A 13650-nucleotide genomic window follows, 5' to 3' on the forward strand; every position below is an offset into this window, starting at 1 on the left:
TCTCCCCTGTTCCCCCCAACCCCTGCTCATGCCCCGTGTCTCCCTTCTTTCCCCCCCACCCCCGCTCATGCACCGTGTCTCCCTCCTGTACCCCCACCCCGTGCTCATGCCCCGTGTCTCCCTCCTATACCCCCCACCACCCGCTCATGCCCAGTGTCTTCCTCCTGTACCCTCCACCATCCGCTCATTCCCCGTGTCTCCCTCCTGTCCCCCCCGACTCCCAGCTCATGCTCCGTGTCTCCCCTGTTCACCCCCACCCCCGCTCATGCCCCGTGTCTCCCCTGTTCCCCCACCCCTCGCATATGGCCTGTGTCTCCCTCCTGTACCCCCACCCCCGCTCATGCCCCGTGTCTCCTTCATGTTCCCCCCACCCCCAGCTCATGCCTCGTGTCTCCCTCATGTTACCCCCCACCCCCGCTCATGCCCCGTGTCTGCCCTGTTCCCCCAACCCTCCGCTCATGCCCTGTGTCTGCCCTGTTCCCCCACCCCCCGCTCATGCCCCATGTCTCCCTCGTGTTACCCCCAACCCCCCGTTCATGCTCCGTGTCTCCCTCCTGTTCCCCCCAACCCCGCTCATGCCCCGTTTCTCCCTCATGTACCCCCCACCCTCCGCTCATGCCCCGTGTCTCTCTCCCTCGTGTACCCCCCACCCCCACTCATGCCCCGTGTCCCCCCCACCCACTGCTCATGCCCTGTGTCCCCCCACCCCCGGCTCATACCCCGTGTGACCCCCACCCTCCGCTCATGCACCGAGTCTGCCCTGTTCACCCCCACCCCCTGCTCATGGCCCGTGTTTCCCCTGTTCACCCCCACCCCCTGCTCATGCCCCTTGACTCCCTTCTTCCCCTCCCACCCCCCGCTCATGCCCCGTGTCTCACTTCTTTCCACCCCCCCACCCCCCGCTCATGACCCATGTCTCCCTTCTTTCCCTCCCACCCCCCGCCCATGCCCCATGTCTCCCTTCTCCCCCCTACCCCCTGCTCATGCCCCGTGTCTCCCTTCTTTCCCCCAACCCCCCGCTCATGCCCCGTGTCTCCCTTCTTTCTCCCCACCCCCCGCTCATAGCCTGTGTCTCCCTTCTTCCCCCCCACCCCCCGCTCATGCCCCGTGTCTCAGTTCTTCCCCCCCAAACCCCCTCGCTCATGCCCCATGTCTCCCTTCTTCCCCCCACTCCCCGCTCATGCCCCATGTCTCCCTTCTTTCCCCCCACCCCCCGCTCATGCCCCGTGTCACCTTTCTTCCCCTGTTCATGCCCCGTGTCTCCCTTCTTTCCCCCACACCCCCCGCTCATGCCCCGTGTCTCCCTTCTTCCACCCACCCCCCACTCATGCCCCGTGTCTTCCTTCTTTACCCCCCACCCCCTGCTCATGCCTCGTGTCTCCCTTCTTTCCCCCCAACCCCCTGCTCATGCCCGTGTCTCCCTTCATTCCCCCCCACCCCCCGCTCATGCCCCGTGTCTCCCTTCTTCTGCCCCAACCCCTGCTCATGCCCCGTGGCTCCCTTCTTTCCCCCCCACCCCATGCTCATGCCCCGTGTCGCCCTTCTTTCCCCACCACCCCCTGCACATGCCCCGTGTCACCCTTCTTTACCCTTCCCACCCCCCGCTCATGCCCCGTGTCTCCCTTATTTCCTCCCCACCCCCCGCTCATGCCCCGTGTTTCCCTTCTTCCGCCCCAACCCCTGCTCATGCCCCGTGTCTCCCTTCTTCCCCCCACCCCACGCTCATGCCCCGTGTCTCCCTTCTTTCCCCCACCCCCCGCTCATGCCCCGTGTCTCCCTTCTTTACCCTCCCCACCCCACGCTCATGCCCCGTGTCTCCCTTATTTCCCCCCCACCCCCCGCTCATGCCCCGTGTCTCCCTTCTTTACCCTCCCCACCCCACACTCATGCCCCGTGTCTCCCTTATTTCCCCCCCCGCTCATGCCCCGTGTCCCCCTTCTTCCCCCCCACCCCTGCTCATGCCCCGTGTCTTCTTTCTTCCCCCCACCCCCCGCTCATGCCCTGTGACTCCCGTCTTTGCCCTCCCACCCCCCGCTCATGCCCCATGTCTCCCTTCTTTACCCTCCCCACCCCCCGCTCATGCCCCGTGTCTCCCTTCTTTCCCCCCTCCACCCCCCACTCATGCCCCGTGTCTCCCTTCTCCCCCCCACCCCCTGCTCATGCCCGTGTCTCCCTTCTTTCCCCCGCTCATGCCCCGTGTCTCCCTTCTTCCCCCGCCCCCTGCTCATGCCCTGTGTCTCCCTTCTTCCCCCCACCCCCCGCTCATGCCCCGTGTCTCCCTTCTTTCCCCCCACCCCCCGCTCATGCCCGGTGTCTCCCTTCTTTCCCCCACACCCCCTGCTCATGCCCGGTGTCTCCCTTCTTTCCCCCCGCTCATGCCCCGTGTCTCCCTTCTTTTCACCCTACCCCCCGCTCATGCCCCGTGTCTCCGTTCTTCCCCCCCACCCCCCGCTCATGCCCCGTGTCTCCCTTCTTTCCCCTCACCCCCCGCTCATGCCCCGTGTCTCGCTTCTTCCCCCACCCCCCGGTTATGCCCCGTGTCTCCCTTCTTCCCCCCGCCAACCGCTCATGCCCTGTGTCTCCCTTCTTTCCCCCCCACCCCCCGCTCATGCCCTGTGTCTCCCTTCTTCCCCCCCACCACCCGCTCATGCCCCGTGTCTCCCTTCTTTCCCTCCACCCCCCGCTCATGCCCCGTGTCTCCCTTCTTTCCCCCCCGCTCACGCCCCGTGTCTCCCTTTTTCCCCCCTACCCCCCGCTCATGCCCCGTGTCTCCCTTGTCCCCCCACCCCCACTCATGCCCCGTGTCTCCCTTCTTTCCCCCCGGCTCATGCCGCGTGTCTGCCCTGTATCCCCCATCCCCCGTTCATGCCTCCTGTCTCACTCCTGTACCCCCACCCCCTGCTCATGCCCCATGTCTCCCTCGTGCTCCCCCCACCCCCGCTCATGCCCCATGTCTCCCTCATGTTAACCCCACCCCCCGTTCATGCCCTGTGCCTCCCTCCTGTTTCCCCCCCGCTCATACCCTGTGTCTCCGGCAGGTACCCCCCCACCCACCGCTCATGCCCCGGTTCTCTCTCCCTCGTGTACCCCCCCACCCCCTCTCATGTCCCGTGACCCTCCCACCCCCCGCTCATGCCCGTGTCCCCCCCACTCCCCGCTCATGCCCCGTGTCTGCCCTGATCCCCCCACCCCCCACTCATGCCCCGAGTCTCCATCGTGTTTCCCCCCCACCCAACTCTCGTGCCCCGTGTCTCCCTCGTGTTCCCCCCACCCATGCCTCGTGTCTCCCCTGTTCACCCCCACCCCCCGCTCCTGCTCTGTGTCTGTCTCCTTCCTTTTCCCCCCACCCCCGCTCATGGCCCGTGTCTCCCTTCTTTCCCCCACACCCCCCGCTCATGCCCCATGTCTCCCTTCTTCCCCCCCTCATGCCCCGTGTCTCTCTTCTTTCCACTCCCCCGCTCATGCCCAGTGCCTCCCTTCATTCCCACCTCACCCCCCGCTCATGCCCTGTGTCTCCCTTGTGCTCCCCAACCCCTGCTCATGCCCTGTGTCTCCCTCGTGTTACCCCCGCTCATGCCCCGTGTCTGCCCTGTTCCCCCCACCCCCCGCTCATGCCCCGTGTCTCCCTCGTGTTATCCCCCACCCCCCGCTCATGCCCTGTGTCTCCCTCGGTTACACCTCCACCCCCTTCATGCCCCGTGTCCCCCCCACCCCCCGCTCATGTCCCGTGTCTGCCCTGTTCCCTCCACCCCCTCTCATGCCGCGTGTCTCCCCTGTTCACCCCCACCCCCCGCTCATGCTCCGTGTCTGTCTCCCTCCTTTTCCCCCCACCCCCAACTCATGGCCCGTGTCCCTCCTGTTCACTCCCAGCCCCCGCTCATGCCCGTGTCTCCCTTCTATCCCCCCACCCCCCGCTCATGCCCCATGTCTCCCTTCTTTCCACCCCCCCAACCCCGCTCATGCCCGTGTCTCCCTTCTTTCCCACCTCACCCCCCACTCATGCCCCGTGTCGGCCTTCTTTCGCCCCCACCCCCTGCTCATGCCCCGTGTCTCCTTTCTTCCCCCCCACCCCCCGCTCATGCCCCGTGTCTCCCTTCTTTCCCCCACCCCCCGCTCATGCCCCGTGTCTCACTTCTTTCCCCCCCGCCCCGGCTCATGCCCCGTGTCTCCCTTCTTTCCATCCTCCCACCCCCCGCGCATGCCCCGTGTCTCCCTTCTTTCTCACCTCACCCCCCGCTCATGCCCTGTATCTCCCTTCTTCCCCCCCACCCCCTCTGATGCCCCGTGTCTCCCTTCTTCCCCCCCACCCCCCGCTCATGCCCAGTGTCTCCCTTCTTTCCCCCCACCCCCCCGCTCATGCCTTGTGTCTCCCTTCTTTCCCCCCACCCCCGCTCATGCCTTGTGTCTCCCTTCTTTCCCCCCACCCCCGCTCATGCCCCGTGTCTCCCTTCTTTTCCCCCCCACCCCCGCTCATGCCCAGTGTCTCCCTTCTTTCCCCCGCTCATGCCCGTGTCTCCCTTCTTTCCCCCCACCCCTCGCTCATGCCCCGTGTCTCCCTTCTTCCCCTCCACACCCCACTCATGCCCCTTGTATCTCTTCCCCCCACCCCCGCTCATGCCCTGAGTCTCCCTTCTTCCCCCCCACCCCCCGCTCATGCCCCGTGTCTCCCTTCTTTCCCCCCACCACCCGCTCATGCCCGTGTCTCCCTTCTTCCCCCCCACCCCCCGCTCATGCCCCGTGTCTCCCTTCTTCCCTCCCACACCCCGCTCATGCCCCTTGTCTCTCTTCCCCCCACCCCCGCTCATGCCCTGTGTCTCCCTTCTTTCCCCCCACCCCCGCTCATGCCCCGTGTCTCCCTTCTTTACCCCCCACCCCCCGCTCATGCCCCGTGTCTCCCTTCTTTCCCCCGCTCATGCCCCATGTCTCCCTTCTTGCCTCCCCACCCCCCGCTCATGCCCCGTGTCTCCCTTCTTTCCCCCCAGCCCCCGCTCATGCCCCGTGTCCCCCTTCGCCCTCCCAACCCCCTGCTCATGCCCCGTGTCTCCCTTCTTTCTCCCCACCCCCGCTCATGCCCCATGTCTCCCTTCTTCCCCCCCACCCCCCGCTCATGCCCCGTGTCTCCCTTCTTTCCCTCCCCACCCCCCGCTCATGCCACGTGTCTCCCTTCTTTCCCCCCACCCCCCGCTCATGCCCCGTGTCCCCCTTCTCCCTCCCAACCCCCCGCTCATGCCCCGTGTCTCCCTTCTTTCTCCCCACCCCCGCTCATGCCCCATGTCTCCCTTCTTCCCCCCACCCCCCACTCATGCCCTGTGTCTCCCTTCTTTCCTCCCCACCCCCCCGCTCATGCCCCGTGTCTCCCTTCTTCCACCCGCTCATGCCCCGTGTCTCCCTTCTTTCCCCCCACCCCCCGCTCATGCCCCATGTCTCCCTTCTTTCCCCCCACACTCCGCTCATGCCCCCTGTCTGCCCTGTTCCCCTCACCCCCCACTCATGCCCCGTGTCTCACTCCTGTACCCCCCACCCCCGCTCATGCCCCGTGTCTCCCTCCTGTACCCCCCATCCCCTGCTCATGCCCTGTGTCTCCCTCCTGTACCCCCCACCCCCGCTCATACCCCGTGTCTCCCTCCTGTACCCCGCACCCCCTGCTCATGCCCTGTGTCTCCCTCCTGTACCCCCCCTCTGCTCATGCCCCGTGTCTCCCTCCTTGTCCCCCCACTCCCCGCTCTTGCCCCGTGTCTGTCTCCCTCCTTGTCCCCTCAACCCCCCGCTCATGCCCCATGTCTGTCTCCCTCCTGTAACCCCCACCCCCCGCTCATGCCCCGTGTCGCCCTCCTGTCCCCCCGCCCCCCGCTCATGCCCCGTGTCTGTCTCCCTCCTTTTCTCCCCACCCCCCGCTCATGCCCCGTGTCTCCCCTGTTCCCCCCCACCCCCTGCTCATGCCCCGTGTCTCCCTTGTGTTCCCCCATCCCCCGCTCATGCCCTGTGTCTCCCTTGTGTTCCCCCCACCCCCCGCTCATGCCCTGTGTCTCCCTCGTGTTACCCCCCAACTCCCGCTCATGCCCCATGTCTGCCCTGTTCCCCCCACCCCCGCTCATGCCCCGTGTCTCTCCCCTGTTCCCCCCACCCCCGCTCATGCCCCATGTCTCCCTCCTGATCCCCCCACCCCCGCTCATGCCCCGTGTCTCCCCTGTTCCTCCCACCCCCCGCTCATGCCCTGTGTCTCTCCCCTGTTCACCCCCCGCTCATGCCCTGTGCCTGTCCCCTGTTCACCCCACCCCCCGCTTATGCCCCGTGTCTCCCTCCTTTTCCCTCCCACCCCCCGCTCATGCCCCATTTTTCCCTGTTCCCCCCCACCCCCGCTCATGCCCCGTGTCTCCCTCCCGTTCCCCCCACCGCCGCTCATGCCCCATTTCTCCCCTGTTCCCCCCATCCCCGCTCATGCCCTGTGTCTCCCTCCTGTTCCCCCACCCCCCGCTCATGCCCTGTGTCTCCCTCCTTTCCCCCCACCCCTGCCCCGTGTCTCCCTCCTGTCCCCCCCACCTCCGCTCATGCCCCGTGTCTGCCCTGTTCCCCCCCAACCCCGCTCATGCCCAGTATCTCCCTCCTGTTCCCCCCACCCCCCGCTCATGCCCCGTGTCTCCCTCGTGTTATCCCCCACCCCCCGCTCATGCCCTGTGTCTCCCTCGGTTACACCTCCACCCCCTTCATGCCCCGTGTCCCCCCCACCCCCCGCTCATGTCCCGTGTCTGCCCTGTTCCCTCCACCCCCTCTCATGCCGCGTGTCTCCCCTGTTCACCCCCACCCCCCGCTCATGCTCCGTGTCTGTCTCCCTCCTTTTCCCCCCACCCCCAACTCATGGCCCGTGTCCCTCCTGTTCACTCCCAGCCCCCGCTCATGCCCGTGTCTCCCTTCTATCCCCCCACCCCCCGCTCATGCCCCATGTCTCCCTTCTTTCCACCCCCCCAACCCCGCTCATGCCCGTGTCTCCCTTCTTTCCCACCTCACCCCCCACTCATGCCCCGTGTCGGCCTTCTTTCGCCCCCACCCCCTGCTCATGCCCCGTGTCTCCTTTCTTCCCCCCCACCCCCCGCTCATGCCCCGTGTCTCCCTTCTTTCCCCCACCCCCCGCTCATGCCCCGTGTCTCCCTTCTTTCCCCCCCGCCCCGGCTCATGCCCCGTGTCTCCCTTCTTTCCATCCTCCCACCCCCCGCGCATGCCCCGTGTCTCCCTTCTTTCTCACCTCACCCCCCGCTCATGCCCTGTATCTCCCTTCTTCCCCCCCACCCCCTCTGATGCCCCGTGTCTCCCTTCTTCCCCCCCACCCCCCGCTCATGCCCAGTGTCTCCCTTCTTTCCCCCCACCCCCCCACTCAAGCCTTGTGTCTCCCTTCTTTCCCCCCACCCCCGCTCATGCCTTGTGTCTCCCTTCTTTCCCCCCACCCCCGCTCATGCCCCGTGTCTCCCTTCTTTTCCCCCCCACCCCCGCTCATGCCCAGTGTCTCCCTTCTTTCCCCCGCTCATGCCCGTGTCTCCCTTCTTTCCCCCCACCCCTCGCTCATGCCCCGTGTCTCCCTTCTTCCCCTCCACACCCCACTCATGCCCCTTGTATCTCTTCCCCCCACCCCCGCTCATGCCCTGAGTCTCCCTTCTTCCCCCCCACCCCCCGCTCATGCCCCGTGTCTCCCTTCTTTCCCCCCACCACCCGCTCATGCCCGTGTCTCCCTTCTTCCCCCCCACCCCCCGCTCATGCCCCGTGTCTCCCTTCTTCCCTCCCACACCCCGCTCATGCCCCTTGTCTCTCTTCCCCCCACCCCCGCTCATGCCCTGTGTCTCCCTTCTTTCCCCCCACCCCCGCTCATGCCCCGTGTCTCCCTTCTTTACCCCCCACCCCCCGCTCATGCCCCGTGTCTCCCTTCTTTCCCCCGCTCATGCCCCATGTCTCCCTTCTTGCCTCCCCACCCCCCGCTCATGCCCCGTGTCTCCCTTCTTTCCCCCCAGCCCCCGCTCATGCCCCGTGTCCCCCTTCGCCCTCCCAACCCCCTGCTCATGCCCTGTGTCTCCCTTCTTTCTCCCCACCCCCGCTCATGCCCCATGTCTCCCTTCTTCCCCCCCACCCCCCGCTCATGCCCCGTGTCTCCCTTCTTTCCCTCCCCACCCCCCGCTCATGCCACGTGTCTCCCTTCTTTCCCCCCACCCCCCGCTCATGCCCCGTGTCCCCCTTCTCCCTCCCAACCCCCCGCTCATGCCCCGTGTCTCCCTTCTTTCTCCCCACCCCCGCTCATGCCCCATGTCTCCCTTCTTCCCCCCACCCCCCACTCATGCCCTGTGTCTCCCTTCTTTCCTCCCCACCCCCCCGCTCATGCCCCGTGTCTCCCTTCTTCCACCCGCTCATGCCCCGTGTCTCCCTTCTTTCCCCCCACCCCCCGCTCATGCCCCATGTCTCCCTTCTTTCCCCCCACACTCCGCTCATGCCCCCTGTCTGCCCTGTTCCCCTCACCCCCCACTCATGCCCCGTGTCTCACTCCTGTACCCCCCACCCCCGCTCATGCCCCGTGTCTCCCTCCTGTACCCCCCATCCCCTGCTCATGCCCTGTGTCTCCCTCCTGTACCCCCCACCCCCCGCTCATGCCCCGTGTCTCCCTCCTGTACCCCGCACCCCCTGCTCATGCCCTGTGTCTCCCTCCTGTACCCCCCCTCTGCTCATGCCCCGTGTCTCCCTCCTTGTCCCCCCACTCCCCGCTCTTGCCCCGTGTCTGTCTCCCTCCTTGTCCCCTCAACCCCCCGCTCATGCCCCATGTCTGTCTCCCTCCTGTAACCCCCACCCCCCGCTCATGCCCTGTGTCGCCCTCCTGTCCCCCCGCCCCCCGCTCATGCCCCGTGTCTGTCTCCCTCCTTTTCTCCCCACCCCCCGCTCATGCCCCGTGTCTCCCCTGTTCCCCCCCACCCCCTGCTCATGCCCCGTGTCTCCCTTGTGTTCCCCCATCCCCCGCTCATGCCCTGTGTCTCCCTTGTGTTCCCCCCACCCCCCGCTCATGCCCTGTGTCTCCCTCGTGTTACCCCCCAACTCCCGCTCATGCCCCATGTCTGCCCTGTTCCCCCCACCCCCGCTCATGCCCCGTGTCTCTCCCCTGTTCCCCCCACCCCCGCTCATGCCCCATGTCTCCCTCCTGATCCCCCCACCCCCGCTCATGCCCCGTGTCTCCCCTGTTCCTCCCACCCCCCGCTCATGCCCTGTGTCTCTCCCCTGTTCACCCCCCGCTCATGCCCTGTGCCTGTCCCCTGTTCACCCCACCCCCCGCTTATGCCCCGTGTCTCCCTCCTTTTCCCTCCCACCCCCCGCTCATGCCCCATTTTTCCCTGTTCCCCCCCACCCCCGCTCATGCCCCGTGTCTCCCTCCCGTTCCCCCCACCGCCGCTCATGCCCCATTTCTCCCCTGTTCCCCCCATCCCCGCTCATGCCCTGTGTCTCCCTCCTGTTCCCCCACCCCCCGCTCATGCCCTGTGTCTCCCTCCTTTCCCCCCACCCCTGCCCCGTGTCTCCCTCCTGTCCCCCCCACCTCCGCTCATGCCCCGTGTCTGCCCTGTTCCCCCCCAACCCCGCTCATGCCCAGTATCTCCCTCCTGTTCCCCCCACCCCCCGCTCATACCCCTTGTCTCCCTCGTGTAGCCCCCACCCCCCGCTCATGCCCCATGTCTCCCTCGTGTACCCCCCCACCCCCCGCTCATGCCCCGTGTCTCTTTCCTGTTCCCCCAACCCCCGCTCATGCCCCGTGTCTTCCTCCTGTTCCCCCCCGCTCAAGCCCCGTGTCTTCCTCTTGTCCCCCCTCCTATGATGCCCCTTGTTGACCTCTTGTTCCCCACACCCCCCGCTGATGCCCTTTTGTGTTCTCTATATACACTCCGCCTTCCCTTTCCATGGTGGCCATCCTGGTAAAAGATTTTCCTTCTTACACCGGGATGCCGCAGGCGTCCCGGTTTGGGAAGAAAAATCCTTTTTTCACCGCCCGGGGTTCCCACTTTGAGGACCTAGGATGCTAGTGGTCTTCATCTATTGAAAAGGACGTTATGGTTACGTTGCACTAACAAAAACCTATGAAATTCAGTAAAAAAATGTGTTAAAGGGACGTTATGGTTAAGTTGCATTAATAAAAACCTATGAAATTCAATGAAAACACTTTGTTAAAGGGACGTTATGGTTAAGTTGCGCTACTGTAAACCTATGAAATTCAGTCAAAAAACTTTGTCAAAGCGAATGACCAGAACCTGGGTCACAGGTTCTGGTCAATAGATAACCCACCTTACCACAGGCCACGTCTAGCCTTTTAGAAGCACTAGTGAGCACGAGCACCTCTCTTTCTCTCCCTAGCCCAGCCAGCTACGTTATCTGTTGTCAAGCTCCATGTGTGCGCTAACATGGCGCCAGTGTGTGATTTTCCTCACAGGATGCTTGGGCCCAATTTCCGAGTATACAGGTGTGAACCATTGAGCTTGATATCACAGCGAACACCAATTGATGCCCCCTCCCAGCTCTTGCTAAAGAGCATCAAATCCGTCCACGCTCAGCGATTTAGTAGCACCGCCCCAGTCTTAAAAGTTAAAAGAAGCGCCTCTTTATTCTCCCTTGGCCGCTGAACTGATGGCCATCGCCAAAGGCGCGCCCGATTCAGAATATGCGCATACATTGCTTCTAATCCCTCATTACAGGGGGGGGTGGCAGGAGAGCAGCTCAGGGAATTAACTAAATAAAGAATACCGCGCTCCGTGAAGCTTTTCCATAGCTTATTACGTATGCCTGATGAGGGCCATCAGCCCCTTTCTGGAGGAAAGCAACATAGAAAATATAGGAAGGGCAATTGTATTATTCAGATTGGATTATGGCAACGCCCTTCTGGTTGGGATATCTGCAAAAGACCTAGGTAGATGTCAAGTCCTAGCAAATAACACTGTAAGGATTGTAAAAAAACTAAGAAGGCACGACCATGTTACTCTAGCTAGACAATCCTTGCATTGGCTTAGAGTAGAGGGTCGCATTAAGTTTAAGACCTTGACGCTTGTGCACAAGTGCCTTTTTGGTGAAGAACCCACTTACCTTAAAAATCGTTTGGTGCCTTATGCTCCTCAGAGAAGATTAAGATGGGAGGGCAAAGCTTTGCTAGTAGTCCCTAAGCATAGGCTAAAACGAGGGCTAGGCAGGTTGTTCGTTGTATGTGCACCGCAGTTGTGGAATAGCCTCCCACAAACCTTTAGACTCGAAGAAAGTCATTTAACCTTTAGGAAGAGACTGAAAACTCTCCTATTCAAGTGAACCTCCCCATTAGAACTTCCATTAAATTTACGTCACCTGTGGGGTTGACACTTAGTAGTGTAGGGTCATACTTATCTGTTCGTTAATTTGTTCTTTGTAAAGTGCCCTGATGCCCGCGGGCTGCCGGCGCTATAGAAGCAAATACAAATACAAATAGGTATGCTGGGCGCTAGGCGCTCTCTGCAGACTCTTTTGTTGAGCTATGCTCTTAAGCAGCGGTATTGTGCTCCTTTTAAGTGATCGTTTGTGTATGAAAAATCTGAAGGAAAATACCTCTAAATGGTGTCAACTCAGCACTGAGTCACCAGCTGGGGACTTGGGAGTGTTGTAAGGGAATGGGAGTGTTGTAAGGGAGGGGTGACTGGGTAGGGGGGCCTGGAGAAAAACCATTCCGCTCTGCCAGAGGCACCTAGGAGCATTGTGTCCTTGGGTTTCACAGCCCCCGAGCTCAACCTCCTCCTTGCCCCAAATAGACCCCATTCCATTCGGGAGATGATAGTCCACTCCTGGTCCTAACTTTGCATCCTGGGACCTTAATCCGGTAATTTCCCATTATAAATTTATAACTACAAATTCTATAAGTCCCAGAATCAAAAGCCAAAACACAGGAGTGGATTATCATCTTCCGGGTGGAATAGGTCATGTTGGCATGTATGCAAATCTGAGGAAGCAAGCAGGTGTTACTAGGTAAAGCCAATAATTGATCAAAACATGAAGATAAACAAAAGATCAGTAATTGGGGTGTGTGGAATAATGTTTTTTTACTTTTCTTGTTTCTTGCAGATTTCATTCCTGGCCTCCGCCTACATCAGCCCAAAGCTGTCCAATGACAGCTGCTCCGCACTGGGGTGTGTCGCGCACTACTTGTACCTCTGCCAATTCAGCTGGATGCTCATTCAGGTTAGTAGAATATGGGGCCCTCGGGGCACCTGGGTACATGTGTGTACAGCCGCAGTCCTTGAAATGTCCCATCCAGGTGCAATTCATGTCAAGCGAATGGATCAATGCACCTGCGCTGTTGAAGAATGGGTGAAAAGTGATCCACTGTACACCTGCTGCCTGGAAACTGACCCACTGTACATGCTGTCAGTTCACAATCGTGCCATAACCGTAATATATTTGTGCAGAATATACCAACAGCAATCCCTTGCTCCTCCATCATCGCGCAGTCAAAGAGGATTCTGCAATAAATGCTGGCGTCTGTCTTGTGTATACAGATGAGATGCTAAAGGAAGATTTCTATCAGACTTACCAAAGAAAATTGCTGTTATAGTAACTGACCAACCTTATCCAGTGGCTAGAAGTCAGTAATACTAGTGTACCCTGTACATCCTCTTTAGTTTAATTTTCCGTTCTCCTCTCTTTCCTGGTGTGGAAAGGCAGTCAGGTGCTTAAGACTGGAACCTATTACCATACCATACTGTAGCTGGTGCAAAATCACAGGGTTGTGTTGACCCTTCTGGCTCGACTGTCCGACGTCAGTATCTCAGATCAAGTGCTTGACTGGTTCCAGGCTTTTTTATCCAATCAGACCCAGTCATTGTCTTTGCCCCCATTCTGTTCTCTTCCTGGTCTTCTCTCCTGTGGAGTACCCCAGGGATCGGCTCTCTCCCCTATTGTGTTCAATATGCAAATCCATCCACTTCTGCTTCTCATCTTGTCGCACGGGTTCAGATATTACTTCTACGCCAATGATACACAGATTTTAGTCCGGCTCAATCTCACTAGAGCAGATACTGCGACTCGGCTTAGGAGCTGTCTGGAAGACCTCGGCGCATGAATGGCTGCAAACTGGCTGAAGCTCAATGGGTCCAAGACCGAGGTGCTGGTGGTTACCTCCAGCCCCCTTTCTTTCTGGACCCCTGAGTTCTGGCCAGAGTCTCTAGGCATCTGCCCCTTGCCGGCGACATCAGTAAAAAATCTTGGTGTGACACTTTCATCCTCCTTATCTATTGCACCCCAAGTGGGTGCTGTATGCAAGTCTGGACACTTTAAATTGCGTACACTGCTCCCTTTTGTGCCGACAAAATACCACGCTCTGGTGGTAGCTGCCCTAGTGAGTGTTGAGCACCACCGACTACTGTAACTCCCTCTATCTGGGCCAGCCAGGTTACCTTACCAACCGCCTCCAGCTGCTGCAAAATGCTGCTGCCCGGACAATCATTCGTCCTCCCTTTCGAGCCCACATGATCCCGCTCCTCAGGCAACTCCATTGGCTACCTATTGAGAAGTGCATTCTTTTTAAATCTATGTGTATTGTCCACTGTGCCATCTATAAGCAGGGTGCAGAATACGTTTTCCTCTGCTACACGCCGTCTCACCCTTTGCACTCTCAGTCTGCTCTTT

General features: G+C 61.5%; 1 protein-coding gene across 2 annotated transcripts in view; it reads left to right on the forward strand.

The window, feature by feature from the left end:
* ADGRV1 (adhesion G protein-coupled receptor V1) overlaps nucleotides 1-13650 on the forward strand; it is a 2479945-nt gene that overhangs the window by 1850928 nt on the left and 615367 nt on the right. For both annotated transcript variants that reach the window (XM_069627623.1, XM_069627624.1), the window contains one exon: nucleotides 12088-12204. In XM_069627623.1, the coding sequence (XP_069483724.1) occupies nucleotides 12088-12204 (117 nt within the window). The remainder of the gene's footprint in view (nucleotides 1-12087; nucleotides 12205-13650) is intronic.

The sequence above is a fragment of the Ambystoma mexicanum genome, chromosome 6p (assembly GCF_040938575.1).
Source record: "Ambystoma mexicanum isolate Mex_15411 chromosome 6p, UKY_AmexF1_1, whole genome shotgun sequence".
Taxonomy (NCBI): domain Eukaryota; kingdom Metazoa; phylum Chordata; class Amphibia; order Caudata; family Ambystomatidae; genus Ambystoma; species Ambystoma mexicanum.